The sequence below is a fragment of the Loxodonta africana genome, chromosome 5 (genome assembly GCF_030014295.1).
Source record: "Loxodonta africana isolate mLoxAfr1 chromosome 5, mLoxAfr1.hap2, whole genome shotgun sequence".
Classification (NCBI taxonomy): Eukaryota; Metazoa; Chordata; class Mammalia; order Proboscidea; family Elephantidae; genus Loxodonta; species Loxodonta africana.
The window spans coordinates 72,780,115-72,796,023 of record NC_087346.1 but is presented as its reverse complement, the minus strand read 5'-3'; the positions used below and the strand labels follow the sequence as shown (position 1 = coordinate 72,796,023).

The 15,909-nt window shown below is 37.2% G+C and overlaps 1 protein-coding gene across 1 annotated transcript in view; it reads right to left on the bottom strand.

Moving 5' to 3' along the window:
* PRKG2 (protein kinase cGMP-dependent 2) overlaps positions 1–15,909 on the bottom strand; it is a 100,817-nt gene that overhangs the window by 17,393 nt on the left and 67,515 nt on the right. The window contains exons 12-15 of the mRNA XM_003414127.4: positions 15,145–15,234; positions 12,991–13,132; positions 2,545–2,708; positions 204–326 (exon numbers count right to left, since the gene is read on the bottom strand). Coding sequence (XP_003414175.1) covers positions 204–326; positions 2,545–2,708; positions 12,991–13,132; positions 15,145–15,234 — 519 coding nt within the window. The remainder of the gene's footprint in view (positions 1–203; positions 327–2,544; positions 2,709–12,990; positions 13,133–15,144; positions 15,235–15,909) is intronic.

The following is a 15,909-nucleotide window of genomic DNA, read 5'->3' as shown; positions in this document are numbered from 1 at the left end:
ATAACATGAGGTAAACTCAAACTCCTAAATTAGACTACAAAACAGAAATGGCTTTCTTTAAATGCAATTTAACTACACAGAAACATACAAAAGCAAATATGTACCTAACTTTAAAATGTGTGAAAACAGAAATTGGAAGCCTTCACACTTTCCCCAAGACAAGGAGTTCCTAGAGTTCTTTCTCCTGTAATTGTCATTCTCACCTGCAAAGTCTCCGAATCAAATCCTCAGGTCGTCTTGTTATCTTTCTGGGAAAATCCATTTTTTCAATCCCTTTGAGAATCAAATTGTAGGTCATCATTTGGTCAATCCCAGAAAAGGGTGGGCTAAGGAAAATCCAAAATAGGACACATTAGAACAAGAGTCTGAGGCACATTTAGAAATGATCAATTTATTTCCTTCCTCCTTCCTTCTTTTCCTCCTTCCCCCTCCCTCCTTCCCTTGCTTCTTTGCTTTCTTTAGTTGTTTATAATAAATATGGATACATGCTAGCATTCAGGGCACTAAAAATTAACTTTTCTCACACCCTTCCCTGAAAACTTTTGTAAAAAAATTCTGCTTTTTTTTTTAACGACAGTTCAAGGCTATCTTAGCAGCTCCATTATATTGTGCTTTTTTCCCCCCTCCCCTTCCTTATTCCCTCACTTTATTTCCCCACCCCTTGTAATCATTTGCCACCCTGGTGGTGCAGTGGTTAAGAGCTTGGCTGCTAACCAAAGGCCAGAAGTTCGAATCTACCAACCGCTCCTTGGAAACCCTATGGGGCAGTTCTACTCCATCCTATGGGGTTGCTATGAGTCAGAATCAACTCAATGGCAATAGATTTGTAACCATTTATTCCAGTCAATGAAGACTAAGACGTATATTCTCCTGTTCTCTGGCTAGTCACAGGAACCATCATGCATCTTTTAGGAAATGCAGCTGATAATATTCCCAGAGATGAGGAAGCAAGTATTTGAGACAGAATGCCTTGAGTCTCAAGACCATAAGCAACTTTTCTCTCTCAATGACTATTGGAAAATTTTCTTAATTCCTTAGGAATCTTAAGCAATGAATATTTCAAACTCATTACAGATAATACAAAATAGTCTATCATATTTGTTTGCTCAACATATGTAAATAAGGAAACAGAATGTATCTATAGGTAATCTAACATTGAAGTATGTAGTGTAAAACGTTCAAGAAAATGTTATGAAACTTTTTTTTTTAATAGAGTACGCGTGGTGACTTGTATCCTCATCAATAAACTCATTGTGGTATTTCTTATGCATTCTGTATGTGACTCCTCCCTGAAATTAAGACTGAGACTATTTGGATATAAAGCATTATACGGATGGTCAAATTTATTAGTGAGAAATTCAGGTACAAAACCTGAATTACAAAAAGAAAATTGATCTGTATCCTCTGTGTGTGTGTACCTATGCATTATTTTATAAAAAATATATATGCACACAGGTATAATAAAAAGTGTATCACATTTAGAATCAGCAGACCTGGGATCAAATCCCTGATCTTGGGCAGATAGCTCTCTGACCTGGTTTTCCATTCTATAAAACTCAAGTCATAAAACCATAATAAAATTTAAATCATAAAACAATAATAATAAAAATCCCTGCCTTTCCTTCCACACAAATTTATGAAAACTAAATTAGATGGAACATGCAAATACTTTGTAAACCTTAAAGCGCTTTACAGATGTAAGGTAATATGACATATAGCGGGTGTGTTTGTGTGTGTGTTAAATATGTGGGATACTGAATTCATTAATACAGCCCTTTAATCTCTTTGGAAATGACAATTCAATTTTAACTGCTAAAACCCCTGCTGTGTCTTGTCTTTGTTCATTAGCACCTTTAGCAAGGAGTTGACAAGGGGATTAAAATTTAAATCCAGCAATGCAGCTTTCTCTTAGCATTTCTACTTAATGATTTGTTAGGAAGATGGAAGAACACAGCTAAATTTAGTTTAATTGATTAATAGATTTAATTCTACTATGATTGCTATTTCCTCAATTACCTTAAAAAATATATATTTTATATATATATATATACATATATATATATATAGGAGGAGATAATAACATAGCCCACAACTTTAATTCTTTCTCTTATTCTTATGTTTGGTTATCAAAACATTCCCACATTTAGTAATTTATCTATAACAATGTTGTTGTTATGTGCCGTCAAGTCGATTCCAACTCATAGGGACCCTGTAGGACAGAGTAGAATTGTCCCATAGGGTTTCCAAGGAATGGCTGGTAGATTTGAACTGCCGACATTTTGGTTAACAGCCCAGCTCTTAACTATAGGCCTTGCCATTTTAGGAAAACCACAGAAATTCTATACTCTTTCCCTCCACCTTGCTGAATCTTCTCTACATGTTATTACACTAGAAGCATGCCATATGTGGGATAATGTGAAGAGGAAAAGACATCATGTTTATATCAAAAACATTTCAAAAATATTAAATTTTTCAACTACATTATCACTAGAAAGTTATTTTTCACTTCTTCAAAGAAGCTGAATAAAACATGAAGGCACCTACTTGCCAGTGAGAAGCTCATAAACAAGAATCCCTAGGGACCAAAAATCCACACTGAAGTCATGTCCTTTGTTGAGAATGACTTCAGGAGCTACATACTCTGGGGTCCCACAGAATGTCCACGTTTTCTGTCCAGATCCTATTTTCTTTGCAAACCCGAAGTCAACCTGGCAAAGAATGACAAAGAAATTTTCGGAGACCATGAAATTCATGTTCCTCTGTAAGTTTCCACTTACTTCCCAATCTTCTTTCTACACCCCCACCTCCCTTCACACTACACACACACACATACGCACACACTCTCTCTCTCTCGTTTATTTTCCTGCAGGGTCAGGTGTAAATCTAGGTGCATCGAAGAAAGTTCCATGCATACACCTTCATACTCACCACCTCTAGAAGACTTGAGAAATGGTTTAGCAAGGGGGAGCCATGACAACACATTGGAAGCTCAAGGCAAGCAGGATGAAAATACTTTTCAAATCAATGGTGGTATTCATTGGGTAAAGGAGGGAAGGATGAAGCAATGGACTTTTGTGCACCAAAAGCTCCAGCAAGAAGGAAAGATAATAGCAGGATTGGGAGTTTGTTAAATGGGACTGTTATGAGTTGATTTGTGCCACCCCAAATGATGTGTTCAAGCCTGAACCCCTTGGTAACCGTGAATATGACCTTATTTGGAAATAGCATCTTTGCAGATGTAACTAGTTAAGCTAACATCAAGTCAAACTGGAGCAGGGTGAGCACTAGTCCAGTATGACTGGTGCCCTTATAAAAAGAAGAGATGCAGAGACAGAGAGATCGAGAAGGAAGACAGCCATGTGAAGAAGGAAGCAGAAATGGGAGCTACACTGCCATAGCCAAGGAACGCCTGGGGCTACAGAAGCTGGAAAAGCTGGAAGCATCTTTTCCTAGAGTCTTCAGAGAGCTCATGGCCTTGTTGACACCCTAAATTCAGTCAGACTTCTAACCTCCATAACTGTGAGACAATAAATTTCGTTCCTTGTAAGTTGCCCAGTTCATGGTATTTTGTTTCAGCAGCCATAGGAAACTAATACAAGGACCACTGTTGAGAAGAAAGGGGGCTCAGAACCCTGGGCAATCCTTACAAATCATCATGTGCAATGTCTGCACCTCTAAATTCAGGCAGTCCAAGTCAAAGCCAGGATCATCCCATCCCACATACGGCTGGGTTCTGTTCTCTCTGGGAAGCAGCAGACAGTGCCCTATTTAACTTATTTATTCTACAAACAGGCATTCGGCACCTACTTTTATTTATTCAGCATCTACTTTTATTTTGTAGGCTAGGCCTTGCACTAGAGAGAAACAGAGTTGACTATGAGAAGCTCAGAGTCTTGGGGGTGTTCCATGTACAGGATTAGTATTTACCTTAGTTTCCTACTGCTGCTGTGACAGAAATACCACAAGTGGGTATGTTATAGAGCAGAAATGTAATTTTTCACAGTTTAAGAGGTTAGAAGTCTAAATTCAGGGCACTCGCTCTAGGCGAAGGCCCTCTGTCATTCTAGGATAAGATCCTTGTCTCTTTCTGCATTTGCAGCCCCAGCGTTCCACAGTTCCTTGGAAAACTTCTTGTGGCATCCATCTTCCCCCATTTATGGTTTGTGCTGTCTTGCCTTTGTGTCTATGCTCCTCTTTGTAACTCAGAAGGGAGTAGGTTTACACCTTACACGGATAAGACCTAATCAGCGTAACAAAGAAAACCCTATTCTCCAAAGGGAGTACATCCACAGGTATAGGCGGTAGAATTCCAAACGTATTTAGGGGGGATACAGTTCAATCTATAATATTGATACATGATACATGACATAACAGAAGATTATAAAAAGTAAAAACTCAGGGGAGTGAGGACCATATACTTTTAAAGCGTTAGAGAGAAGAGGGTGGGGAAGACGTACTAAGGAGTAACATTTGAGGCTGACCCTGACTGAGGATTAGAGATTTTCTCAGAGCAATGAATCAGTGCTCTCCTCAGCTGTCTTTTCAAAATAGGCCCCTCCACTTCTCTGAGACTCTATTCAAGGAATTCTGTGCACAGAATAGAGACTGGAAAGAAGGCCAGGGCAAAAGCCCTGCTCATTGAATCGAGGCAGTGATTCAAATGCCACTTTTGAGGAGGCAGCATTTGAGAACTGAAATCCTGCCCTGCAAAATAAACAGTTGCTTTCCTTCCACAGAGGTTTTCAGCAGGTACTTTCATCTCCAATATACACAGATATTATTTTAATAAAACCGCCCTCCACCTCCCTCAAGTAAACAGGCACACAAATTATACCTAGGGCTCAACATGCACATTTTAATAGCTTCATTATGCATGGACAATCTCAGTAACATGGCAATAATCTTGGCTAAAAAATTAAATAAACTGGTGAAGGTATTTTTTTTTTATTAAAATTAGCCCTCGCCTAAAAAAGCATGAGTCAGTGAACTAGAAAATCCACTCTCCCATTTATTTATTCACATATTAATATTAAAATCTTTGTTTTACCTTAAACAAATATCTTAGAAATGTAACATTTTACTGATGCTTTTAGTATTTATCACAAAGTAGCAAGGATTTCCTTATTAGAAAAAAGGAATTTAAACACCTAAGTTGGTGTGAGCTTCTGCTGTTTTCTTTCATCCACATAGGATGACTCAGAAAGATGATATCTGAGAGATGGCTGGGGATATTATGAAATTAAAATTTGTAACCAGCTGAGGTTAGGAAATATACTTATTCCTCAGAGAAAGTACCAATATGAAAATCCTAGCTAATTTTGTAAACACTGAAATTGAAGAGACAAGAAAGCAATGCTTATAATTGCATTTGTGGGCACACATAGATGGAAATATTACATTTTGTTGGGTTATGATATATAATATCCTTTCAACTCACCGTTTCATTGTATTTACATTTTCCTTTTAAGGATGCCTGAATGAGCTGAAATTGACTTGATGGCAAGGCATTTGAAAATTCATTAGACATTTAGAATAATTTTTTTTTTTTCATCTCTGTAAGTGGTATATTTTAATTTGGGTGGTTGATTTTGTTTTTGTAATGTTTGCATATTGCTGCAAATGATTACAAGGATTGCAATGAGATGGCAGTAATTATATTAAAATTCTAAGATCTGTGAAAACTCACCATTTTTTTTTTTAATCTGTGATCGTATCTACCCCAGTCTAATCTATTAGGTCTGAGGAAACTGGGACTCAAACTTATCCAAACTCACGTGCCTGAAAGAGAAGGCCCAGACCTTCCAGTGTCAAGTTCTGTGCATTTTCTATACAAGTCATGCCACCTCTGTTTTGAGGAGGCTTGGTGATGCAATGGTTAAGCATTCGGGTGCTAACCAAAGGCCAGTGGTTCAAACCCACAAACTGCTCTGCAAGAGAAAAGAACTGGTGACCCGATCCCTGAAAGATTACAACCTAAGAAACAACCTAAGAAACTCTAGGGGCAATTCTATTCTGTCATATTGGGTCTCTATGAGTCTGGAATTGATTCAAAGGCACACAACAACAATAACACCTCTGTTTTGCACCACCACGGGTGCCATCAGGAAGCCTTCGTCATTTTTTATCCTATTGCCTCTAGGCAACTGAAAGGTAAGTTCCTTAATGTATTCATTCAATGACTATGGAGCACCACTATGTAGCAAGCATTGAGGTATGGACAAAGCCTGAGTCCTTGTAGAGATTATATGCAAGAGAAAGAGAAAATAGTAAGCATAGAAATATACATAATAATGTCAGACGGTGGCACTTGTTATAAAAAAAAAAATACAGCAGGGTTAGGTATAAAGAACCACAGGGCTGTACCTTAAATAGGGTGATTGGGAAAAGCCTCTCAGAGGAGGTAGCGTTTGAGCAGAAATTTGAGAGAATTAGGAAAGAGAGCTCTGTAAACATCTGAATAAGAGGGATTCTGTCTGCAGGAAGAGCTTGTGCAAAGGCCCTGAGATGGTAGCACGCATGGCAAGTTTAAGGACTGGCAAGGAGGCCTGTGTGGCTAGACCACAGTGTGAGGAGGATAGAAGCAGAAAGTGAGGGCAGACTATGTAGTGGTTCTAAATCTGCAGTGATGATTGTCTCATACAGAAATAGAAAAATCAGCTTGTGGCTTACTAGAGCTGCTGTCCAGTAAGTATTAGCTTTTTCCCAGAAGTTTCTCTCTGGGCCAGTAAATTTGTCAGAGACTGGTTCTCTTGGTCACATAAAAATGGGCAGAAAACGACCAGTCCAATTAAACTAGATGATTCATGGAACATAACATTCCAAGAAAACATTTATGTGGCATTTTTAGGGCATTTACTTTACCCATGTCTAGACAACGGTAAAAGGAAATCTGTTTATCCTGTCCAACAACCCAAATTGATTTACTGCCCTTTGGACACTAAAGCTCATCCAAAAGGGGACAGTTGCCGTTGCTTGGAAGTGAGAATGAGAGAGGCTAAAATATGAGGTAGGTAAGTCTTTCACAGCAACAATCCATTCTTCAAGGGGATGTAGTGCCTCACCTAAAATACCTGAGTATTTAGTAGAAGGTAGGCGAGAGAGAGAAAGGGAAGCTTTGTGTACAAGAGGACAAATGGGAAAAATCTCTGAGGTTCACCTCCCATGCCATATCCTCCCTGAAGCCTGACTTGAATTTATAGAACCAATTCCTTTCTCCCATGAGATTCTTTTATATTCTACACTGTTTATAGTGCACAATCACAACAGTCATGGTAGTGCCTTCTAGTCGTGTGTGAATAAGTTTTGGTCCTTAAGGACAGATGTCATATCTGATTCATTTGTATCCTCCACAGCATTTATAACACAGCAGGTATTCAACGTATGTTTGTTGAGAAAGAAATTGAATGAAGAGATAAGTATTAACATCAGTTTCAACAGCATATATATGATATATATTTACATATATATACATATACACACAACATATACAGAGTTCTTTTATTATGTATATAATATATAAAGAATAAAGTATATATGTATTATTTTAATCTTCACAACATTCTTTTAATACACCTACTCACTTATGGGCTATCTCATTATCTGACATTTAGCATTTATGACAAGAGTAAAAAATCTACTATCCAACTATTTTGTGCATTAGCAATGTACATCTGGCAGTAATGAATGCTGAGGTGTGAGGCGAGAGTAACGCTGGATGTGATAGTTAAGGTTATGTGTCAGCTCGGCTGGGCCATGATTCTCAGTGGCTTGGCAGTTATGTAATGATGTCACTTGGCAGTTATGTAATGATGTCATTTGGTGGTTTTGTAATAACGTAGTCATCCTCCATTCTGTGATCTGATGTGGTCATCTTCCATTTTTGCATTTTGGTCTTAGTGGGCGGTGAGTAAATTTGAATAATACTCATATCAACTGGTCTTCCTTGTAGGCATATGGATATTATCCTGTCACCCACAGCATTGCACTTCAGGATAGATCTTGAAATGTTCTTTCTGATGATGAATGCAACACCATTCTTCTTCAAGCTGTCATTCCTGGCATACGACTGTCCAATTCAAAATGGGCAATACCAGTCCATTTCAGCTCACTAATGCCTAGGATATCGATGTTTATGTGTTCCATTTCATTTCTGACAATTTCCAATTTTCCTAGATTCATACTTTGTACATTCCATGTTCCAATTATAAAAAGTTTCCTTTGAAATATTAAGTTTACAATAGCCACATAGAATAAATTGAGAATTATATTAATTTACTGTTTTCTGAAAAAGTCTGCATAAGATTAACATTACATGTTCTGGAAGTAAATCCTCTGGGCCTGGTGATTTTTTTGGTGGAAAGATTTTTAATTACAATTCCTTAATGGTTACAAGATCATTCAGATTTTCTATTTCTTCTTCAGTTAGTTTTGGTTAGGTATTTTACAGATCATTTGTACGTCATCTCATAGTTTACATATATTAGCATAGAGTTTTCCACGTACTTTCTAATCCACTTAAGTCTCTGTTTTAACAGTAATTATGTTACCCCTTTCATTCATAATAGTATTTATCTGTGCCTCCTATCTTTTTTGAATCACTATTTTCACAGATTTGATTTTCTTAATCCTTTCAAGAACCAACTTTTGGCTGTCTCTACCCTATTATTTACATTTTATTGATTGAAGTACTTTATTATTTTTTCCTTCTACTTTCTTTGGTTTTGTTTCCCTCTTTCCAATTTCTTAAAGTGTTGCTGAGATCATTAGTTTTTAACCTTTCTTATCTCCTAGTTGAAGCATTTAAGTCAATGAACATCACTGTAGCTATCACTTTAATTGCAACCCCCAAGTATTGACATGTTATATGTTCTCTATTGTGCAACATTAACCTCTTTTTAATAGTCACTAAAATTTCCTGTTCAATAATCCTTGAGTTACTTTTAAATGTCTTAAAAATTCCAAAGAGTTGTTATAATTTTTGTTATTGATTTCTTCCTGTTTTCTATTTCATAATTGATTTCTATCCTAAACGTACTGAGATCAATGAACCAAAATTGTATGTTACTATTTTGGGAGCAAGAAAATTTCAAGATCTATCCTGAAGTACAGCACTGTCAGTGATAGGATAATATCAATATACCTACAAAGAAGACCAGTTGATATGGCTATTATTCAAATTTATGCTCCAAACACTAATGTCAAAGATGAAGAAGCTGAAGATTTTTACCAAGTTCTCCAGTCTGAAACCAATCAAACATGCAATCAAGATTCATTGATAATTACCAGTGATTGGGATGTGAAAGTTGGAATCAAAGAAGAAGGATGAGTAGTTGGAAAATATGGCCTTGGAGATAGAAACAATGTCATTTCTATTTAGTCACATGACAGAATTTTTCAAGGCCAATGACCTATTCATTGCAAATACCATTTTTCAACAACATAAATGCTGACTATACACATGGACCTCACCAGATGGAATGCACAGGAACCAAATCGATTACATCTACGGAAGGAAACAATACAGAAGCTCAATATCATCAGTCAGAAAAAGGCCAGAGGTTGAATGCAAAACAGACCATCAATTGCTCATATGCAAGTTCAAGTTGAAGCTGAAGAAAATTAAAACAAATCCAGGAAAGCCAAAGTACAACTTTGAGTATATTCTAACTGAATTTAGAGACCAACTCAAGAATAGATTTGACGCATTGAATGTTAATGTTTGATGACCAGATGAGTTGTAGGATGATATCCATGACATCATACATGAAGAAAGCAAAAGGTCATTAAAAAGGTAGGAAAGAAAGAAAACACCAAAGTAAGGGACTCTGAAACCTGCTCTTGAATGTAGAGTAGGCAAAACGAATGGAAGAAATGATGAAGCAAAAGGGCAGCTCGAGAAGACAAAGTATTAGAATGAAATGTGCAAAGACCTGGAGTTAGAAAACCTAAAGGGAAGAACACTCAGCATTTCTCAATCTGAAAGAACTGAAGAAAAACATTGAAGGCTTGAGCTGCAATATTGAAGATTCTACGGGAAAAATACCGAAGGATACAGGAAGCATCAAAAGGAGATGGAAGGAATACACAGAGTCATGGTACCAAAAAGAATTGGTTGACATTCAACTACTTCAGGAGGTTTGTTAAAGTCACCCACCTGTGGTATTTCTGTTACAGCAGAACTAAGAAACTAAGACTACTGTGTTATATGTCTTTCTAGACTTTGCTATATTAAGCTGTTTGTGTATCCTTATACCAATATCACACTGTATTGATTACTTACAGCATGGGTAAGTCAGACATTCATAACTCAGGGACTGTCTGCATAAATTATCTAAGCAAAAGGATCAATATAAACTACTCTACCATTAAACTTCCATTGCAATTTTAATTTCCATTATTATATTATTAATTTCCTAATACCAATTCTGTTTTCTGTTTTTTTCCAAAACAGCTAGGTCATTTTTAATGGTCTCTTGTTCCTTACTCATTTTTTATCCTTTTTTTATTTTTAAAAGCTATTAGATATGTTATTTTACATTCTGTATCTGTTTACTCCAATATATGAAGCATTTATATGTCTGCTTCTGCTCTCCTTGCTTCTGTAAACTAATGCTCATGGTATCTTTTTTCCTCATAAATTTTTTTTATTGTTATTTATTTTAATATGAGCTCATATTCCCTGGAACTTTATCTTAAAGTATTTTTGGTGTCCTGAGTTGAGAGTGTATTTTTCCTGGGAGAACACACATCAATTTTGGGGCACTTGAGCATACTATTAACACGGATTCGCTTTCATTTAAATCCTTGCATGGGTTTTCCATTCTTGAAGACCGGGCACCCAATCTTCAATGAAAACCAGCCTGTGGCCAAGAATTCTTAGAAGAGACTCGTTTGTGCTCTACCAAGGGCCAAAAATGAGAAAAACATGTTTCCGTGCATATATTTTGTTTTTATAAATTAGATTATTTTCCTGTTTTGTATTTCTCTGACAGTATAATCTGTGTGGTTTCTGGCTTTATGCAATGTTCGCTGATTCAACTTCCCACATTGCCCAGGTCCAAGGCTTGGTTTCCTGTTTCCAGAGGATGCAGTTATTAAAATCAAACCTCTGAGCTACCTAGGATTGCTTGATGCCCACAAGACAGCTAATAGGTTCAATGCCTGATTTCTTCACTACACTACTGCCCAAGCTTGGTTTCCAGCCACAAAGAAATCCCCCATGCTTTCTTGTAAGCTCAGCCATGCATTTGTAATACTGCTTTTCGTATGTCATCCAGTATTTCTGAAAATGTTATAGTTGAAGATTTTAGCACATCTAGTCCGACATATGAGGAGCCCTGGTGTAGTGGTTAAGCAATCGGCTGCTAACCAAAAAGCTGGAGGTTCAAATCAACCAGCTGGTCCATGGGAGAAAGACGTGGCAGTCTGCTTCTGTAAAGATATGCAGAACCCTATGAGGCAGCTCTACTCTGTACCATAGGGTTACTATGAATCAGAATTGACTTGAAGGCAGTGGATATACTGGGTAGTCTGATATATAGTAAATAATCAACATTTACTTTTTAGTCTCTAAGGTTTTAATTATTTCCTTTCATTAAGCTGGTTGGCAAAATGGTTCAATGGCAAACAGGGGAGTTACATACTGGCCTCTATGTCTACAAATACTGAATATGCTATCCAATTTTCTTAAAATGGTGATGAGAAGGAAGGGATGAATTTAATGGATAGCCTGCATTCCTCGTGATGGTTTTATTTCAAGATTATTCAAAAGAGTTTCTAAGCAGAGCTATAATGGGCATAACCAACGAAGCAATCATGAAGAGGAGGCATGCTTGAGGCCTTGTGTTAGTACTGTACTAGTTCTCAAAGCTGTCTTTCATGAATAAAATAAAGCTTGAATGAATCAAAATGTTTCTTGGAAGTTGGCCAGATTTCTCATGGAAGAGCTTTAATTGTATTTCTTTGACATGGAGAGAAATCTCTTGGCAATTATATACATAATAAATTTAATTTCTAAGGCTAAATTACATAACGGTAACATGTGATGACAAACCCTGCCTTGTACATTGTTAAAAAGATTAATCGTAAAAGGTTTAGCATAGTAGCTTTGCAAATAGTAATTGCTTATTAAATTATTATTTCTTTATATAAAAGTTCTGAGGAGAGTAGATTTTCAGTATCTTTGGAAATGTTCATTTCAGAGATGGTTTAATGTCCCTGAGATCCTGCAAAATGGACTCCCTTCCTGATGGGTTCCCCTCCTGAGACACAAAGTGCCTTGATATTTCCTCAATTATGACTGTCCAGTTTTATTAATAGTTTCTATCCAAAAGAAGTTTTAGGTTGGTTGGTACCATTTTTCTTTAGTGTGACATGCAGGGAGATTCACGTTGGACATTGGGAAATTACAAAGATGGCAACAAGGAAAGTCTCTGCCCTCATGGAGCCTAGAGTCCAGTCTTGTGATTAGAATCACCTACAGAGATTTCAAAAATAATAGCAATGATCATGAAGATTGTACAGGACTGGGCAATGTCTCGTTCAGGTATACACAAATTGAAGACAACTCAACAGCAAGTAACTTATCTCCTCTCCCTACATTGACTATGGATATCTTTGGAAAGGAACCATACTATCTTCTTTCTTTATTCCTATAGCCAGCCCCTATTTTTTTTTTTTTATACATAGTAGGAATCAATTAAAACCTAGTTAAAATTATTAAACAAAATAACAAAAATTTAATCTTAAATACATTCTATTATTTAAATGCTCAGCAGGCATCACAATTATGGCTGGAACATTTAAGTTTCTACACAAAAAGAATGTAGTCATAATACTGTTCTCAGAATTAAGTGTGTGAATTTCAAAGGTCACAGCCCCCATTGTGGAAATACCAGTTGCACCAAAATGAAAAAGAAAATTGCAACAATAACATATCTTTGTGTTTGGAAATATCTCAGAAGATATTATAAGTTAGAGACTTTGTCTTACCAATTTAAGGTAACCCTCTGCATCTAGAATTAAATTTTCTGGTTTCAGGTCTCTGTAGATAATACCTAGTTGATGCAGGTAATCAAATGCTTCTGTGACACAAGCTACACAGAACTTGGAAGTGGGTTCATCAAAGCTGCCCCTGCAACGAAAGCATGTTCCCTGTTAATTCCATGGACACTTACCTTTGTCTTCTCTTCTAGGTGTTGATCATTGAATTGGTAATTTATTAATACAAATGTTTTGCCAGGCATCTACGCTAAAAAGTATTTTATACTGCCAATGAATTAGGCTGTTTGTTGATCATAAACAGATCTGGGAGAGGAGGCAAGTGATGCAAACAAGAACTATATCACTAAAATTAAAATGTCAATGTCCAAATAATTCTTTCTAGAAATCACATGTGAACATGTAAAATGAGAAGTTAAGAGAACAAACACATTTATTTGTACATAGATGGCAAACTCTGGAGACAATGCAACTATTTCAATGGAGAGTTTGTATCTGACTTCTGCGATTTATCATTTGACTGAAAAAGGACTCAAGTGATCATTTCCATGTCTGGTTTGTATGTCATGTAACAATAACCCAGGCCATGATACCTTCCTGTTGGTGTACTTTGGTCATATTAGAGCTTCCCTGTTGTCAGCATTGTGCGGAGTTTTACATAATGAATTCCTAAAATGTGGTGGTGATGTGCTGCAGGGTATAACAGAAGAGTGGTTTGGAGTGAGAGAGTCTGGGTTATATCCTGCTTCTTCCACTTACTGTGTTGTTGAGCAAGTTGTTTAACTGTTCTAAGCCTCAAAATCTATACCTGTAAAATGAGTTTGCTACTTACTTTACATGCTGCTTTGAGCGTCAGGCTCAGCACCCGACAAGTAGTAGGAGCTCCTTTTCTAAATAGATATGCCTGTTGAGGCAAAGATGGCCGATGCCTTTGCTTTTTCAGGTATCATGAAAGTCTCCTCAACCCTCCAGGTCCTCTCCATTCTAATCCATCCAACGATATGCTCCTAACACAGAACAATCATCTTCTACTCAGATTCTCAATGGCTTCTTGTCTAGGTGAGTGATTCTCAACTATGACTGTACATTAGAATTGATGAAAAGCATTAAAAAGAAAATCATTTTCTGGGTTCCAATCCCAGATGAACTGAATCATAATCTCTGGAGTGAAGGAACGGCATTTAAATGTTACAAAAGCTCTCTTTGTGATTGTAACGTCCAGCCGAGGCTGAGAACCACAGGCTCAGGTGATAATGTCAAAATGTTTTGGCCCTGCATTAACCTCCACAAGCTAAAGTCTAACTGCCTTCCCATTTTCTCTTCCGTTGCCCTCATCTTCTACTTTGACTGTTCTATTCCTCAGCCACAAAGAGATCTGATAGCATCCCAACTTTCCTGCTTCCTCTTACACCAGCTTTCTCTTCCTTCCTACTTTACCAAAATTGTGTAGTATCTTTAAAGTTTACTTCAAGTCCCTCCTCCACCATCAAGGTTTTCTATCTCTCCCCTCCTCAGAACTTACTATCGCCAACATTCATGTGGCATTTAATTACAGATTGCCAACTGCTTTGTCATTATTTAGTTTTCAATTTAAATAGTAAAATATTTTAAAATTGTATACATTATCTTCCCAAGCAAATTCTAACCTCGTCAGAGGGAAAGCTTATAGCTTTTACTCTTCTGGTTAGAAAAGTCTGCATTTGCCTAGAAAATTCGCATACTGTCTACTATCAAGTAACAGGTGGTACGCAGTAAAGATTTGTGGTTTTCATTGTGCAGGAGCTGTCCTTTGGTAAAAGTTAATCATTGAAGATATCTTACTCTCCTTTTCAACAAGGGCTTAACCACACCCCGTGATGGGAGAATCAGAAACATTTGGGTTTATATCCTGATTCTGCCTTGTACTAACTACGTGATCTTGGACTTTTTATTCCCTAAAACGGGGAAGACAATGACTACCTTACAGGGTGTTCATGATGTTAGCATAATGTTATTGCTCTATTTTATCAAGTGATAATATTTTCTTATAATCACTTTCTAACAGTGTCTTTCATGACTCTTTAAATGATCCTGAATACAGCATCCTTCAGATACTTTAGACCACTTGTGGTTAGACAAAAGCGATCATAAACTCTTTCTCATTACCTGTCCCTTAATATACTCCATAGCTCCCCACCTAAGCAGGCCTCCAGAAGCATGTATACATACTTATTGTCCTTGAAAGTACGATATAATCTGTGAAGACAGATAGAAACATGGTTATCATTAGAGATCTAGTTTAAAACTGTCTTAAAATGGTTTAAGTGTACCATCAACAACATTTTAAACAATGCCCCTCATCTCCTTACACATGTCTTAAAGCTCCTCTCCATCAATGTACTCAGATCTTTCCTACTGCTTTCCCTTTGCTTCTGCTGATTCCTTTACTTAGGCTGCCCTCCCTCTTCCCAGGGACTGAACTTCGTATCAGTTTCACCATAAAAAAAATTTATCCATTCTTCAAGGTCAAGCTCAAAGGCTACTTTCTTGAAAAAGCAGCTCATTATCTCACCTACCAAATGTGGCCTCTCCTTCTTTCAAAAATCCAGAAAACCAGAAAACCGAACCTGTTGCCGTAGAGTCGGTTCCGACTCATGATGACCCTATAGAACAGAGTAGAACTGCCCCACAGGGTTTCTAGGAAGCAGTTGGTGGATTTGAGCTGCCGACCTTTTGGTTAGTGGCTGAGCTCTTAACCACTGTGTTACCAGGGGGAAAAAAACCCAAAGACCTCTGCGTTTAAGTCCTGCCTTGCATAATAGTTATTCATGCTCATGTCTTTTGTCCTCTAATTGGTTAACATATGCTGTATTTCCCTGGAAACTGACTCTGTGACAGAGATTTGTAGGCAGCGAGTTTAGTGAGGAGTGC